Source organism: Carettochelys insculpta, chromosome 14 (genome assembly GCF_033958435.1).
Source record: "Carettochelys insculpta isolate YL-2023 chromosome 14, ASM3395843v1, whole genome shotgun sequence".
NCBI lineage: Eukaryota > Metazoa > Chordata > Testudines > Carettochelyidae > Carettochelys > Carettochelys insculpta.
The window spans coordinates 19474681-19492051 of record NC_134150.1 but is presented as its reverse complement, the minus strand read 5'-3'; the positions used below and the strand labels follow the sequence as shown (position 1 = coordinate 19492051).

Below are 17371 nucleotides of genomic sequence, written 5' to 3'. Positions count from 1 at the left end.
AAGCCTCAGGGACACCTGGACCCTTGCCCCCCACCTCCCTGAACACCAATTAAAAGGAGATGCAGCTGGCAGTTACCTCATGCAAGTGATTTCTTTAGGACTTCAGCTGCTTGATTCCACTAAATTTAAGGAGTCAAGTGCAGAAAAGTATCCAGGATTTAAAAAAAAAAAAAAAAGCTATAGAAAACGAATCCTGTACTAAGGAGAGTTCATATGGAACACAATCCCTATGCAAGGTGTTCCCAAGAGAGGAAGTGCTTTGTTTCCGTGCTTACCCCCACTGCGTGACCTTTATAAATGAAGAATCAGAAATACTGATCAAACTGTTTAGAACCATCTTCAAAATGCATAGTTCTTAAACCAAACAAAAAATAAGACCAAGACACCTTAAACAAGCCCTGTAAAAAAGTACTTTCCAATTAATAAAATATCAGAATATCAATTTATTAAAAGTTTAGATGATCTATACATATGTAAACTGTAATATAGTTGAAAAATCTGAAATATTTAATTTTGAAAAGAAAATCTTTCTTTCTGAAAATATTTTAAATATTGCATTTATCGGCAGCAAATCTAACGAAGTGCTCTGGAAATGGTGCATTCTCTCTGTGCATTTATCAAGCATTAGTCTCCAGGGCAGAAAGAACTCAAATGTTGACAATATTGCTTCTTGCTGATGTGCAGACACACAAAAGTCTGTGAGCTCCAAACCAGCAGCACAGATTTAACAGGGAAAAGCTATGGTCCTGGTTGATGAAGACAATATGCCTCTTGGGAGTCCATGACACCTTGGAAATATATTAATTGTACTGCATACAATCACATCACATTGTGCTGATCAGTTAGAGAATAAGCCTTTGATTGATAATTTTTCTGTTTATTTCCGCCAAGGCCACTGAAAACACAAAAGCCTTTTCATCTGAAAGGTTAGCATACATGTCAACTTCTTTCTCTTGTTTCTCTGTAGAAGAAGAAAAAGAAAAATAATCACTATGAAACAACAGCTTTTCTCCAGCTCCTGTATCAGAAGTTTATATATTGGCAACAAATGTTAAATTATTAAAATATGAGACAACATATTAGTAATGAAAAGTGGTATTTCAAGACCAATCAGTTCCCATCAGGAAAAAAGAAGTCACTGAATCAACAGTCTGAAAATAAGTAAGTCTATGCTGCCACTTCACTGTGAAAACACACACATCCCTCAGGGCTCACCCAACTGCAGCAAGTTAAAGCACCAGTGTAAATGTGCTCCCATCACTGTTGGCTACTCCCCTTACGGGGGGTGGTTTGCCTAGTGTGCTCCTACTGTGGTCACACTGTCAGATTAAAGCACTGCCATGGCTGAATTTTAAACTTTTAAGTGTAGACACAGCCTTTGACTCAAAAACCTTGTCTTGAGTGACAAGAAAGATGACTTAGCCTAACGTCACATGGATGATTCCAAACACACAATTAGGAGTCATTAATGATGCCTAATGCTTCCTCCTCTAGGCGAAAGACAACTCTACATTTTGTACCGCAATAACACCTTTCATCAGAGGACATAATATATTACAAAATGAAGGCTCTTGTAAGTAGGAGGACAATCCTTTATAGCATAGGTGAAAGAATGAGATGCTGAAAGGTTAAGTAAGTTATCCAAGATCACTGAGCAGGTTAGGGGCAGAGCCAAGAGAGGAAACCAGGACTCATGACTCAAAGCCCCATGAGGAGTTTCAGACTTCCTGCATTTCAGGAACACGAGGCTTTTCCTGACCTGGGACACGATACCCTCGGGAGCCCGCTTCATACAGATAAACCAACTGTGAGAGCAGGAGGCTGCAGGGGGGTCAACGAAGTGCAAGAGTGAGCCATCAGGGAGCTCACCTGCTGCAGCGCTCCAGCCCTGCAAGGATCCTGTGGTATACATAAGGTGCATAAAACAGTTAAGTAGCTCTGTCACAGCTACCTCTTTTAATTCAGCAACCACCAACGCCGTTGACTCCTGCCCCCAGTTCCTTCCCTGCTCATTGCCCAACATTATGGAAACTCGTTCATCAGTCTCTTAAAGTACACTAACCAGAGAGGGTTAAGAGAGGCTGAGCAGGGACTAGCATGCACTGCAGGAAAGAAATGGAGCATAAATTAGTAGTCTAGCTTTTGGATCTCATGAGGAAATCTGCACCAAATCCCAATTTTCACCCCCTCAGAGAGCTCCTGTATTTTAGCTTACCAGTGTCCCTGCAAGTATATCACGGCATTCAGACAGATTCAGCATTTAGATTTCAGTCTGGGGCCATTTGCTGATTAAAGTTCACAGTGGAAATAACACTGTGGGCAAATACTTAAACACCAAGATTAAAGATTTGGCCTTTCTAGTTCCCCTCCCCTCCCCTCCCCGCACCTCACTACTCAGTGGCTGGATATTATAAAGTCTGTTCAAAGCTATATAGGGCCTTCCAGACACCTACGAAATTACACTTCTCAGGTTCACTGCACAGCAGCACACTTAGGGGGGTACTTGGAGTTGTAGAAGCCAGCACAGATCTCCTAATGCAAAGTTATGCGGAGGTTATTTTAGTTTCAGTACTGGAATTAAAAACACATTCAATCTTGGGAATTCCAGACACTTCAGCTGGATCCCCTGTGAGCTGAGAGGCAGTACTGTCTGCTGTATTCAGGCTGAAGTCAGGCGCAAAGAACCACAGCTATCTCAGCAGCTCTCCCCCCCATAAGTCCACTTTATGGACCAAGTGGGTCTTTGCCCACGAAAGCTTATACTTCAAAATATCTGTTAGACTTTAAGGTGCCACAGGACGACTGCTCATTCTTTACTGCACTCTACCTTCTTCCTTGCTTATTCACTCACCACATTTATAAAGTAACGGATGGCAGGAAAACCCCAAGGAGTTATGTACAGGAAACTCTTCTTTATCCAGCGTTTGAGTAACCGGCACGCTTCAATAACCAGCATAATTCACAACTGAAGCTCTGGGCAGTGGACACCAGGTGGGAGTGCAGAGAAGTGGTATCATGGCTGGGACTTGTGAATTACAGAGCAATGCCCGGCCCCTCAGGGACAGCCCACTCAGCATCCGCCCTGTGTCCCTCTCTGCTGCAGGTGAGTGCAGCCAACAGGCTCCTCTGTTCTCCTGCTCGGTGTCTGCTGCCCAGAGCAGATCCCCACATGGTGCAGTGAGCCCCCGCCCATCGTTAAGCAGCTCCACGCTGTCTCCATCAACAAGGTAAGGGCAGCAGTTGAGCAGAAACCGGTGCAGGAGCAAGGGGTGGGGAGGGGACAGAAGAGCTGAATTTTATTACTGGGGGTGCTACTGACCCTCACCTATGCCCCTCTGTTAACCAGAATGTTTGCACATCTGGCAACCTGCTGGTTCCGGGGCTGCAAGATATGAAAGAGTTTACTGTACAATGTTCCAGCAAAAAAGCATTGTAAGTGATTATTATTCTGTATGAAACATTTGGCAGATTTCAGGCTCAAAAGCTTTCTTTTCCTCCCCAACCTTCCTGTTTCACGTTACTCTAGGCCAAACAAGCTCAGCCATCCAAAACGGTCAGCATTTTCAGAGAAGCTTTTCTAAGTTTCCTCTGCCTCCTTTTTACTGAGCATGGCAGGAGATCTGAAGTACTAGAAGTACTGACGTATACTATCTGAAGTACACCCTTTTCCTCATGCGTGTTCACTTGGAATTCAAGCTCTTTTAGAAAATTAATTTTGCTAAATTACTGTCATATAATTACAGTCTTCTTAACCAAGTAAGCATATACCTTCCAAGATTTTTTCAAATTAATGGCTGTTCCCATGGAAAGACAGTGTTGAAGAACTTACTGAAAAATATAGCTAAATGATGCTACTATGCAGCGGTATCAATCATTAAGGCAGAACTAGTAAGCTACAGCTAGTCTTACTGCAGTTTCACCCTTTTCAGTAGTAACTATTGCACATTTTTAGAACTGGTTGACCTTTTTCAACATGCTATGCATAGCCTCTGATTTGAAAAAAGCTATTAAAACTCTCCTCTCATCTGAAGAGTCTGACTCAGTTCTCTATTATTCACATTTGAGACTTCTCTGAAGGCACGCACAACTATTTTTTGTAAGACACCACAAATGAGAAGTCTTTTGCTGCCAAAACAGAAAATTACACATATCAGTATTTCAGCCCAACAAAATAAAGAGAACTCCATTCTAGCTAAAAGTTTCCCTTTGGTGCGGGGTCTGATCTGTGTAGGCTTAAAACACCACCTTAGTAGCAACCAGAAAAGATTTTTAAAATGCTGAGGAAACCTATCAATCACAATTAGCAGGGTCTAGCAAACAAAAAACAAAAAGCAACAGCCTGCCATTTCTAGAACCAAATTCCACTGACTTTTGGATAGGGAAGTAACAACAACAATAAAAATCCCTCTGAAAAAGAATTTTTTGTTTTCACAGTGAGGACAAAACATTTTATTTGAAAAGAACTAAAAGGGCCTGATGCTTACGATGGATGAACGTCCACTATGTTTCCCCCAACCCCTCAGAAACTCAGACAAAAGGGCTTTGAACTTACAACAGCACAGGGAAAAAAAACCCCAGGGTGGTTAACTTCCAAAAGGTCTTTAACATTCCATTAATTTTAAATGTAAGTTACAGATGTTCTAAAATATGTATGAGAAAATTTGCTCTTTCTTCCCCGTGTCCTCAAAATTGTATATTAAGCTTCAGGATGAATTTTTTTATGACCCAATAAAGTCCTCTAAAAAATTAAATGAACAGGCTCTTGGTACCTAGCCACACAACCACAAAACTGCACAATGAAGGGCTATGAACCATTTAGGCTATGGCTACACTGTCTCCCCAACTCAACTTGCATAAGTTATTTCCAGTTAATTTATTTTGAAGTTGGTACCATCCAAATGGCACTAAAGTTTGAAATAAGCAGCTATTTCAAGGTTTCTGCTACTCCTCTCACGATGAGGGGTAGCAAAACAATACTGCACTAGAAATAGCTTTTTCAACTGCGGCGGGTATCCAGAGTTGTTATTTTGGGAAACATTTGTATCCTGAAATAGCAATAATAGGCTAGGCATAGCCTTAGAGATGTCCATATTTAATGTTGTATGCTGTTGTAAGCATCTAAATGAGGACAGATCCATCAGCAGATAAGTCGATGGTGGGTTTTTCCAAAGTTGCATAAGTCACTTAGGAGTTCTTTTAATTCAAGACAAAAGAGTGCGTGCACCTAAGTGGCCACTTTTGAAAAACCCACCCTGTCTTATTATTACCTGAAAGTACGATATAATTAGATAGGTGACAATAGCAACAGCTTCTTGACAAACTCTCTCCGTCCAACTGCTCCTTAGACATTCTGACTATGTTAATTATTTTCTTTAACAATTAATCAGACTGGTCACTGAGGAATATAAGGAGCTGGTATGTGTTTTCCTCAAACATAAATACTATAAAACCAATTCATTTGGCACCTTCATTTGGAGCTCTCTTGTCTTGTCTGAAGTACTATGTGAAACAAGAGAATTAGTTGTGAGATGCTCTACAGTCTATACTTTCAGGATTAAGGTGAGCATGAATCTCTGACGTAGTCCAGGATCCTACTTCTAGCAGTGACTTACACCTGCTGCATCAGAGAAAAATGAAACTGAATCCATGTGGTCACCTGTATAAAGGTTGATCAAAGAGAAAGCAGGAAGATGGACCTCTCTGACCCTGGCAAACAATTGGCTTACTCCTAGAAACCTAAGAGGGACTGGATCTTATCAAAAGCAGATGTTTGAAACTGTCCTTGCTTCCCCCCAAGAAAGTGAATTAGTTTTCCCATACATAACATCATTGGGTCTAGTCACGAAAAGTTACAGTCACTATGGCACGAAACTTTTTTTCTTCCTCCTCAGACTCTCAGACATTGAGGTCAGAAGGAACTATTACAATCATATGCTAGTCTGACTGCCCACACACTGCAGTCCGCAGAACCTCACCCACCCACATCTGTAATTGACCCCAATCTCTAGCTCAGTTACTGAAGTCCTCAAACCATGATTTACGTACTTCACTTTATAGGGAATCCACTAGTTACTCTAGTTGAACTAATGCTATGTCTTCAATGTGCCCCTTACAAGAGCACAGTTCTGCAACTGCAGCCACCCCACTGGCAACGTAGCTGCTCTCTGTCACTCAGTCCTCCGGGCAACAAACAAAAGCTCCCCAAACGAAGAGTGGTAGCTTTGTCACTGGGAGAGTATCCCCCACCACTGAAGTGCTGTCCCCATGTGTGCATTTCATCACTATTACTTTTGTCATTTGGAGCAGGAGGAGGGACTTTCACACACCTGAGCAACAAAAATTTTAACAATGCAAGAGCAATTCAAAGCCTAAAACTCATCACCAGTTGGGTTAATGCCAGCAAACAATTAAAAAATAAAGAACAAACATAACTTCCTCACATAAGCTTTCTAAGTCTCATACCTCTTTCTTCCTCGTGCTTTTTGGCTGAAGCACTCTTAGGTCTTCCTCTTCCCCGTCTGCTATTATCTGAATGGCTGTTAGATCTGGACCTTCTTCTGTTTTCTAAGTCTTTATTTACCGCAGAATTTATCTTCTCTCGCTTAACTCTTTCTGTTCGTCTTCTTTTGACTTCACTCTTGTTTTCTGTAAACATGAACAGAGAAAGTGTTTTAGGATCACTTTTGTGTCTTTGGAGTCGCTCAGTTTTAGTTCTTAACCCGCCCCCCACCTTAGATCTCTAAACAAGAACGCACAGCCGCCACTTCTCAAGTGGTTCACAACATTTGACTGTGTGTGCACAGCATTCTTTGACAGAGAGCTGAGCAAGCTGTTTGAGGGAAAAACACAGGTCTACCCCTTTGTTAATAACAAAGATTAAGTCTTAGTTGTGATGACTCATATAGCATTTTACAACAAATAAGCAACATCTATCAGCTATACAATGCATAGGAAATACTGAGTTCTTTAAGCCAGTAAAACTAACTACACAGATCAGTTTTCAAATATTCCTGCTGTATCACTTCTGGTGTACTGAAAATCACTGCTCCCATTCCAAGTTTTCTAAATTGTTATTAAGAGATGGATGAAGGAGGCAAACACTAAGGCTGTGTCTACACAGGCACAAATCTTCGAAACAGCCATATTTCAAAGATTGCTAATGAGGCGCTGAATACTCAATTCAGCGCCTCATTAGTAATCTTCAAAATAGCCATGCTAATGGCCATTTCGAAGATTTGTGCCTGTGTAGACACAGCCTAAATCTTGATTTTTTGTTTTTGTTTTGCCATCACTCCTGAAACCATGCTCATATTATACAGAATATATCAGCACAAGACACCAATTCAACTGTACACTTAGTATTTACAACTGGAGCTCCTAAGCTCCAGCTACCATAAGGAACCATTCTATTATGTGGCTGTACCATCCCTGTGGAGCTGTTAGTAGAGTACATACTCTAAGCCTGGGGTAAGCAAACTTTTTACACTGTGTCCCACTTTACCTCCCTGCAATCAGCAGGGTACCCCAAACCTGTCTAATGTAATCCATACCAATGGAAATTTTGGTTATGTTAATATGAAAAAAACTCCTTTCAGCAAGTGTAAGAAAATAGAGAATGCAAAACCTTTATTAATTGGTATATAAATGTGAATACACACACATAAAAACAGTAACATAGTCCAACATTTCTAATTTCACACATAGCCAGTCATGCTGTGCCCACTGAAATTTCACACACGCACCCACCCCCCAACCTCTCTCAGCCCTGCTCTAAGCCAACACGAAAGAGCTCGCCTGTCAAAATAGTTACTTCAGGGGAGAAATGCCTATGTTAGCATAATTTACGTCACTCAGCATGGTATTTCTACACTGCCCCCCCGCCCATGACAGAACTTATACTGACTTAAGCTGTAATGCATACACAGCCTTTGTCAAGTAGCCTTCCCACTTTTCACAGGATAGTTTGGAGGAAAAGCTTTCAAATTTTGCACCTAAGAATTTTTGGTAGCCACCTTTGGACCTGGTTCTACTACTTGCCTTTTGTCCCCATCTCCCAATTTACTATAGACTGGACATATGCCACATCTAGATGGCAGGAGATAGCTAGTGACTATACTACATATTAGAGCCACGTGTATTCACTTTCACTCTGGAAATACACAAGAGCCTTGCATAATAATAATAATAATAAAGTCTTTAACATGCAGATCTGGACTGGTAACTAGTTCCGTTTATCAACTATTAGCTAAACAATGAAAGACGATTGGTGTTTTTTCTAAAACAAAGTCCATAGTTACTTCCCCACAGACTTTGCATTGCAACTCAACATGGTCTGACATCACCATTTTATTTTTTTCCTACAGCTGACAATTGGAATATTTTTCTCATCAGATTAAATTCATATACTCGCTAACCTGATTCTGTGAATCTTCTAAGTCAAGAACATCTACAAACCTAAATCAGATTCCTTTGGGATTCTCCCTGAGTAATGTCCTATTAGTGGCAGACAAATCATTAACAAAGATGTAAAGGAGAAAATGAATCATGCTAGAAAGCATGTCCAACTGATTCCTTGCACATATGTCAACAAAAAGACTTGAATTTAAAACAATTCTTTGATCACGTACTTTAAAGAGGAAAAACATCTTTAATAACTTTTAAGTTCTTCCAAAATATCATTTGTTACAAAGTATTACATGACAGTCTGCTATTTCAGGATTAAGTAAATCAATTCAGTTTAGTTCATTAAAAAAATACAATTTTTTTTTAAATAAAAAAGCTTCAGTCACCAAGTGCTATGAAACCTGGCTTCTCTAGTCATTTATCTTCAAAGAAGAATCAACAGAAAGCTTTCTGTAGGCGTTATATTTGCATGGTGATTAAGCAAGCAGTTATAAGATAAACAATGGATAAAATGTCCGCAACCATCCCTACACAGGAAACGAAAACACCACTTCTTGTCTTTAACTTTGTGGAACAGTAATTTACATTAAAAGTCTGCCTTGCCCCACAGTGTAAAGGAAGAAAATGACAAAAGTTTGTGATACAAGAGGCCACATGGTTTTCCCGCCGCAAAGCAAAAATGTGAATAGGAAAGCCCCTCTATAATATTTACCTGCAGTAGGTGGTGATTTCTCAGCACGTTTGGCATGCAAGAGCTTTCGACTGATAAATATGTAGCCACACGGACATGATTTGCATGCAACAGGAACCTGAAAGAAATGGGGAAAAATATGATTTTGAAATACCACAAGATTTCCTCTGTTAAGAAAAAGTCCCAATTACGAGGCATGTGTGTGCTCCAAGACACTCCTCACATTTTGTTTATACCCCAACATTATTCTGCATTTAAGTTTCATAAGTTATAAACACAATTCCAAGAACCCTCATCCAATTCATCCCTCGGCCCTGACATTTATTAGCAATAAGTGTAAAAGTGTGAAGGGTCCATTCTAGAAGTACACTTTAGGCCAGGGGTACGGAACCCCTGGCCTGCTGCCTCAATCCAGACCCTGAGTCTCAGGGCTCTCCTTCCCAGCATCCAGCACAGTGGGGAGCCCCAAGCCTCACAGGCTTTGTCTGGCAAGCTGGGTCCAGCTCTGGCCCACAGGCTCTGCCAAGGGGCGGAAAGAGCAGGAAGCAGCTCCATGGGGGCCCTAGCTGACGAAGCAGAGGGGTAAAAGCAGCAACAGCTTCAGAGTTTCCTGGAAGCTTTATCCTGCCTGCTCTGATTGGCCGGAATTTCAGGTAAGCTGCGCTCCCATCGTCCAGACCCTATGGCCCTTAACTGCTACTGCTCCTCCTCCCATCAAGACCCGCATCCCACCCTCTCCGGCCCACACCCCCACTCACACTTCCTTCCTACCACCACCTCCCTCCAGGACCCCCCACCTTAACAGACTAAATACCCCAAACCTTCCTGCACCCTTTGTCCCACCCAGACCCCCACCAGCTACCCCTCATTTTTGGCCCCACCCTAAAATGTACTAGCCCTGGCCTACCCCAGCCTCTGGGTCTCGTGTGTGAGGGGAATGAGAGGGGAGTCTCTTTTTGTTGTTGTTTTTCAGGTGAGGACCTCACCAGTGAGGTTTTGTTTAGTTTTTTTTTTTTTCCACTTGTGTGGCCCCCCATCCTGAAAAAGGTTCCCTAACCCTGGCTTTAGGCTGTCACAGATGTTTTGTATCAGTGCTCTGCACCCAAACTCATTCCCTTCAGACACTCAGAGAAAAAGACATGGTGCTCAGTAATGCCAACTTAAAGCAAGCTGGGTAAATTCTAGAGGAAATCCCCACTAAGCCTTTAAAAGGCAACAGGGAATGCATTGTGCTGCTGTTAAGTCTGGATCAAGAAAGAGTTATGTAAATGACTAAAAAACAGAAAAAAAATAAAAAGATGGGGGGGGGGAACAGTGTTAATGCAGGACAATACACAGGAAAAGAACCACGGAAGCCACGGCCATTAAAAAAAACATTGAGACAAATATCTTCCAAGTTTGCTGCTGTTTGCTAAGACCATATAATAGTGAAAGTACAGCTCAAGGTTATAGTTTACACTATCAGATGCACAGGAAACCAATTTCATTGTACTTTTAGCAGAAGAAACACCATAACCAAACCGGTATTTTCAAAGGAAAAAGTTTTTGCTGTACAAACCATGCAAACCATTTTATGCTTTATGTAGCATGACTGCATTTTCTGCACTTTGTGTCACAAGTTTATAAGCACATCACATTTAAGAAAAGTATTTTTTCATAACCAGTCTGGAAACACGAAGTGCAATTCCACATATGGTTCACTTAACTAATAAGCAACGCAGTTCACTAGAAACATGGTTATGTTTTTAATTTGAAAGTGTGGAACTGTGGAATACCTCAAAATGAATGACTTGCATTATGTTCACATTCAATTTTTACCTTTTTCTGAGTGAAGCTGGCAATTAATTTAAATTTCTTATTCTTTGAAAGAAACACTATCCTAGCAGTTACATTACTTTTATTTAACTACTTCCATGCTTTTAGAATCCTGTTTTAGGGGGCTGGGAGCGCCTGACTTATGATAAAACAGCTGATGTACCTGGGTTTATGTAAGTTTTCAGAATAGAAGAATGAGGTGGAATTTGATAGCAGCCTCCAGCTGCTTGAATGGAGGTTCGAAAGTGGATGAAGCTACGCTGTTCTCAGTGGTAGATCAAAAACAAGCATCAACAGTCTAAAGGTGCTGTGTGCAAGGTCTAGTTTGGATACTGGAAAATCCTACTTCACTAGGAGGGTGGTGAAACACTGGAATGGGTTGCCTAGAGTAAGGGTGAGGACGGTCCAAGTCCAGTCCACCACTTGCCTGAGTCTGGACCCTGAGACTCAGGGCTTCTCTCCCCAACATCCAATCCACAGTGGGGTGGAGAGTGGGAGTCCCCGAATCTTGTGGACTGGATCAGGGCACAGGCTCTGCCTGGCGAGAACAGGAAAAAGCAGCAGCGCCACTGCCCCGCAGCTGGGGGAATGGAAGCTCACGACTGCCTACAGACCGTTTGCTCTCCTTCTCTCCCAGGTGTTGTGCACCACCCCCACCCCACCCCACCCCACCCCCACCCCCTGCTGCTCTGACTGGCTGGAATTCTGGCCAAGCAAAGCCATGGGAGGGCAGCACCCTGGGAGAGACAGGGAGGAAAGTCTCTCCACGATGTTGTGCTCCCAGCTGGGGGAGGGGACAGCAGTGGTGACGCAGGAAGATAAGTGCCCCTCACCCAGACTCCTCCACTCTGCTCTTATTCTCCTCTGCCTTTTGCCCAGAGACCCCCACCCTCAGCCTGTTCCTGTACCCTCTCTGCCAGACCTCCCAACCCCCATCCTCTTCCTGCAACCTCTCACCCAGACCCCACACCTGCTCCTTGGCAGCCCCCTCTCACACACTGACTCCTGGACCCACCCTGGGCCCCTAGAAGAATTAATCTGGCCTAGGGGAAGCCCTGAACCTCAGTCCTCCTCCTACACCATCCTCCTGCCTGTGGTGCTGAACTGTGAGGTGTCTAGGTCAGGGTTTTTGTTTTGCATCTCAGTTTTATCTGGCCACCAACAGATTTTTCTGTGAGTCAGTGGCCCCTGACCCAACAAAAGTTCCCCATCCACTCCTGACCTAGGAAGATGATGCAATCTCCATCTTTAGGGCATTTTAAGGCCAGGTTTGACAAAGACCTGGAAAGTTCAGTCCCACTCTGGAGAAGAGAGTTGGACTAGAGGATCTCTTGAGGTTTCTTTCAACACTAAGCTTCTATGATTCTATTTAAAGCTGCCTCACAGTTTGCAAATACATTTGCAAAATTTTAATCTTTTTCCATTGGGCAGCATCTGATCTCAGCCAGACCACCTGTAAGGTACTTCTGTTAAAAGTGAAATTCAGCAAATCCTTGTTTTGCTTACTTGCTCATGCGCCATGGCAAATGGGGAATATATCCATTGTAATTAGGTGCAAATGCTGCAGAACCAGTACAGGAAGCATATCATCTTTTTGTAGAGCCTACACACATAGCTATTTTCAAACAACTCTTTTAGTCTAAGACAGTTGTAGGCCAAGTGGTCACTTATCTCTTTTACTGTATTCTTACACATCATCCTCATGTAATTTAAGCTTCATAATTGAGCACTTCTGTTTATACCTCATACTCTGATCAGGAGGAATTCCATGTGACATTTTAAAAACGTAAATTCAAATTGTTCAAAAATACTTTCCTTCTAGAGACAACTGGGCCTATGTTATTCCACCAGCCCAAAAATAATTCTCAAAACTTGCTTTAATGCACTCTCTGGTATTACAATCTACATAGTTATAATTGCTGTTTTCCTCATTTAACAAGTTTTGAGGCAGTAGCATCAGTTAGCGAAAATTTGATTTTTTATCTGTTGTATCTCCAGAGTGTGGTAAAATGGACAACTTGAAGCAAAATTTCAGAAGAATTAAGCAGTCTTAGTTGCTGCTTTTACCATGAGTACCTCTTTCAATCATTCTTCCAAACATGTCTCTTCCCCAATTACCAGATAAAAGATCCACACAAATGAAAACAGATCACACAAGAGGTATACCAACCACATTGGAAACAGTGTCAAATGCATAACATTTCAAAAACAGTGATTTCTATAATTGTTCAGTTACAGAAATCACAAGTATTATAATTAAGAAAAATAGGCAAAAAATTCAGAGCAAGTGTGATTTTTGCATTATTTACCTTGAACAGTAATACTTTTTGTACACGGTTTGGCCTACCACAAAATGCGACCAATTTACCAAAGAAGGGACTGGATTTGCATTTAATAAACTGAAATGTCTGACAAATGAGCTGCAATCAAAACTAATATTTATTTTTAGATATAGCTTAATGACTGGTATCTGAAATTATAATTAAGGTAGCATAGAATTTCCATTCTACCCTGTTTTTGATTACTCTGTCCAAAGGACTACCTGGGAACTTGGGGAAGAAGGAGAGCTTAAAAGGGAAAACAATACCAGATAATTTTGAATACAAGTACAGGTTGAATTTTGACATAGTCACTTCTCAGAGAAATGCAGGGCTCCAGTATCTTTGAAAGGAAAATGCTATAGAAGTGTAAAGTATGGGTTAAAATGCTGTGACTAGCACTGACAGGCAGTCATCTACCACAAAGTAATAGTTTGCACCAGTGTTCCTGCTACTTTATTCCATTCTTGGACAGAATATATTTTATTGTGTCCACCAAGCCTTGTGCAGATGTGCACCATCAACAGAACTCTTACTGCTGACTGTGGGCAGCTGTGGGTGCTCTGCTAATCAGTTGGGCTGCACCAGAATCTCTCCTAGGTAGCTATTCAAGTGCTCAGCTTACAGGGAACACCAATACCCTTCTATTATTCTATGCAAACTTTGCACTAATTCATTTGCATAACCCATATTAAAAATTAATCTGCTCTTTATTTCATCTCATTAACATTATTTGCCTTGGACTCCTGGATTTACTTCATTAAATGGTTTCGTTTTCTTTGAACACCACATCTGGTGAGTGATTCTAAGAGAGCTCTTTTTTCATGAAAGTTCTGCACGCTTATTACTGGTAGCACAAAAGTCTGAGCGTTTTCCCCAACACCCCTATTCTGAGAGTAGTTGAGAACTGGTAGCACAGGCTGCTTGCCTGTCAACGTCCCAACATAATGTCCTCTACGGAAGGACTGACAGATAACCCCGGTGACTCTTCAGAGAAATATACAACCTGGCCACTTACATATAAAGCTATGGGTTCCACTGGCAGTAAGGTGAGAATTTAGCTTCCTCTACCACATGCCAGGATTTTGCACAAGAGTTTGAGGGCAAAATAATCAGGACACACTGGCAGCCTTTGTGCTAGAACAGCATATATGCATATAATTCTATGCTAGCAGCACGAAGAGCTGCTAGCACAGAAATTCTGTTCAGACACGTGCATACCATTTATTTGAAATAAGCTGAAATAAAACCAGAATGAAATTAGATCATTAGCACCTTTAAAAGAAGAAACTTATATTGCAAGCAAGTATCATAAGCTCCCAACAATATTATTTAGACTGCAAAAATATCACACACTGAAATATCTTTATTCATTTTTATTTCTTTTTATCACCCAGGATGAGAACTGAGCATGGTATTTTTTTTTCCTGGGCGGAGGTAGGAGAGAAGCACAATCATGTCAAGTTGAACATGTCAGCATGTGTAACGGCTAATATTTAAAGCAATTTATAAACACTCATATTAAAATTATATAATACAATAGCTGAGGAAAGAGGGTCTGTACACCCGGCTTCTGTGCTTAATTTATCCAAAAATACAAGATGTGGTTTAAAAATGATAAAACCTGCAGTAACCATATTTAGGTGAACACATTTAACTATATAGTTTAGACATCAGACTCCCAATACTTAGTTACATGACTCATGAACAGTTGTCTAGAGATAGCTGTAGAAAGCAAATACAGGAATCAGTGTATATTCGTTAGTAATTGAGCATTTGGGACAGGCTGCCCTTTCAGCCATCAGATAAGTGTTTCAGTTACTTTCCGATATTGCCTCTTCTGAAGGCACGCCCCAAAAAGCACAGCCTTCCAAACAAGTCTCTAGGATGAACAGAAATGTCTTAAAACAACAATATAGGTTTATTTTAATTAGAAGCCAGGCAAGAATAAGCAAATCAGCAGTTAATGTCAAACAGAACATATCTGATAATATAGGGCTAAAAATGATTAGGTTTATATCTAATACAGAAAATTCTTCAGTAAGTCAAAAATATTTCAGTGTGAACATTCTATTGTAGTGCTATACCATTGTTCCTGTGAATTATGAAAGAGTAAAAATGACTGCTGATTTTCATTGTTTCAAATTAGTGATATGTAAATGGTAACTAGCATAAAGACAAGTTAGGTAGAAATAAAAATGGTAATCATTCAATTTGATTATTTTTGCTATGCAATTTTAATGCTGTTGCAATAGTCCAGCCACATGGCAATAAACCAGTTACAGCTGTTCAACACCTGGAGCAGCAGCTCACAGAACTCCCTAGAGGTTTGACTCAAGACTACATTAGAAATGGGGAGTCCTGTGGCACCATAAAGATTAGCAAATTTATTAGAGTATAAGCTTTCATGGGCTGCAGCTCACTTGGTCAAATGTATCATCCCAAGAAAGCTTATGCCCTGATAAATTTGTTAGTCTTTAAGGTGCCACAGAATTCCTTTTTGTTTTTTTGCTGGAACAGACTAACATGGATACCTATCTGATACAACACTAGCAAACCTTCTAATTAAGCTCCCAACCTGGTCAACTGCAGCAAAGCGAGAGAGAACTACTCAACCAGTAACACACATCTGAGAGTAAGGATCATTCAATGGTAAAAATTGTATTTGTACCATTAATAAACAGTTTAAAATAAGTAGTATGTTAAGTGTAAATAAATAATTCTACATTTTTCACAAAAGCTTTCTGTATAATTCTATGGTGCTAAGAAATGGTTCAAAACATTTAAATTGGATTCCAAACAAAGACTGGACAGAAACAGGCCATACTACACTTGAACAATGGCTCAGAATTAAGCAGTGTATAATTTAAATTCAGGAAACTAGCTCATCTGTTTTTATAACTGAATGCATGTAATCCATGGAGAGCCTTCCTCAATTAACTCTGCAAAAGTTCAACATCCAGTCAGTGCTGTAACGTAAAGTCAAGAACTGACCACTCAAGCTATCCAGAACTGGAGAGGGAAGAGAAGCAACAGAGGGCATCAAAAACATTATGCTCCGTTAGGCAGTCCTGTAGTGGAACACACCACAGTCTTAAGGAAAGGAGAAGCAGCCTCTGGAAGAGAGCTCACCTTCTGAACCCAGTCCAGCTAGGTATGAGATCAGGATAAACACATGGAACATGCCTGGTGTGCCATGCAAAGAGAGAGCAAAGCAGACGGTCAGTGGGATTTCTGTGATGATGAATTAGGAAGTTAGAAGCCATTACTCAATAATACATAAAATGCGCGTTAGGAAAGCTGAAACACGAGGTCCTTGTGGTATCAGAACCTTTGCCCCCCACCATCTACAGTCCGGTGCCTAGCGTTTTCCCACAGTGTCTCGCACCTTCTGAAAAATACCACTGATTCTGTAACAGTGCAGAAATGGGGTGTTTTAAAAACCCTGCTCCCCTGCCTCACGCTGAGAAGAGGCGAGACACACAAAGCCACTTCTCACAGAGCACAACACGACAGATAGCTAGCACAGCAATGGCATAACCCAAACACCCACCAAGCTCCACAGTGCTGCGGTGATGAACGCATATACCCCGAACTGGGGTTGCAAAGATGAGTCTCTCCTCCCTTCATGTGCACTGTGCTGCAGATGTTTGGGATGGGGAAAGCAGCACTATCCAGGCTTGCCCCTCCCAGTGAGACGGGGCAGGGTCGGTGTCCCTTGCCAAAGGGGTCTCACCTGCTGGTCGCACTCCGGGCAGGACTTCGTGGCCATCTTCACTTTCTTGGCCCTACTCGAGGACATGCTCTTGGCTGCCGCTGCTGCTCTTGCGGGGAAGGGGAGCGACTGTCTACGGGCAGCCCCGCCCCCGAGGGACGGGATAGAACGCGGGGCTGGGCGGCCCTCGCGCGCCTCCCACCTCCCGCGGCCGCCCAGAGCAAGTACACGCCTCACTCTCGCCCCCACCCGCGCGACTTCAAGACCCGGCTCGCGCCCGAGCCCGCGCCCACTGCCGCAAACTCAGCCTCAGAGCGCAGCCGCGTTACTCTCCCTGACGTCAGCAAGCTCGGCGGCGAGGCGGGATTTTGCTGGACACCGCCCTGCCAACGGATTGGGCGGTAACCTTAGGCAAGCGGCTCCGTGGGG

General features: G+C 42.0%; 1 protein-coding gene across 1 annotated transcript; it reads right to left on the bottom strand.

The window, feature by feature from the left end:
* Window positions 1–402: 402 nt before the first annotated feature.
* Window positions 403–17169, bottom strand: C14H16orf87 (chromosome 14 C16orf87 homolog). Its single transcript, XM_075008916.1, has 4 exons — window positions 16964–17169; window positions 9116–9212; window positions 6463–6645; window positions 403–961 (listed from the first exon to the last, which is right to left on the bottom strand). The coding sequence occupies exons 1-4, from the start codon at window positions 17027–17029 to the stop codon at window positions 843–845; spliced, it is 465 nt and encodes a 154-aa protein (XP_074865017.1). The 5' UTR covers window positions 17030–17169; the 3' UTR covers window positions 403–842.
* Window positions 17170–17371: the final 202 nt, after the last annotated feature.

Coding starts and splice junctions, on each gene's coding strand:
- C14H16orf87 (XM_075008916.1), bottom strand. CDS start 17,029: ATGTCCTCGAGTAGGGCCAAGAAAGTGAAGATGGCCACGAAGTCCTGC. Junction 6,646..9,115: donor GAAATCACCACCTACTGCAG/GTAAATATTATA, acceptor TCATGTTTACAG/AAAACAAGAGTGAAGTCAAA. Junction 962..6,462: donor AAAGCACGAGGAAGAAAGAG/GTATGAGACTTA, acceptor CTTCTTCTACAG/AGAAACAAGAGAAAGAAGTT.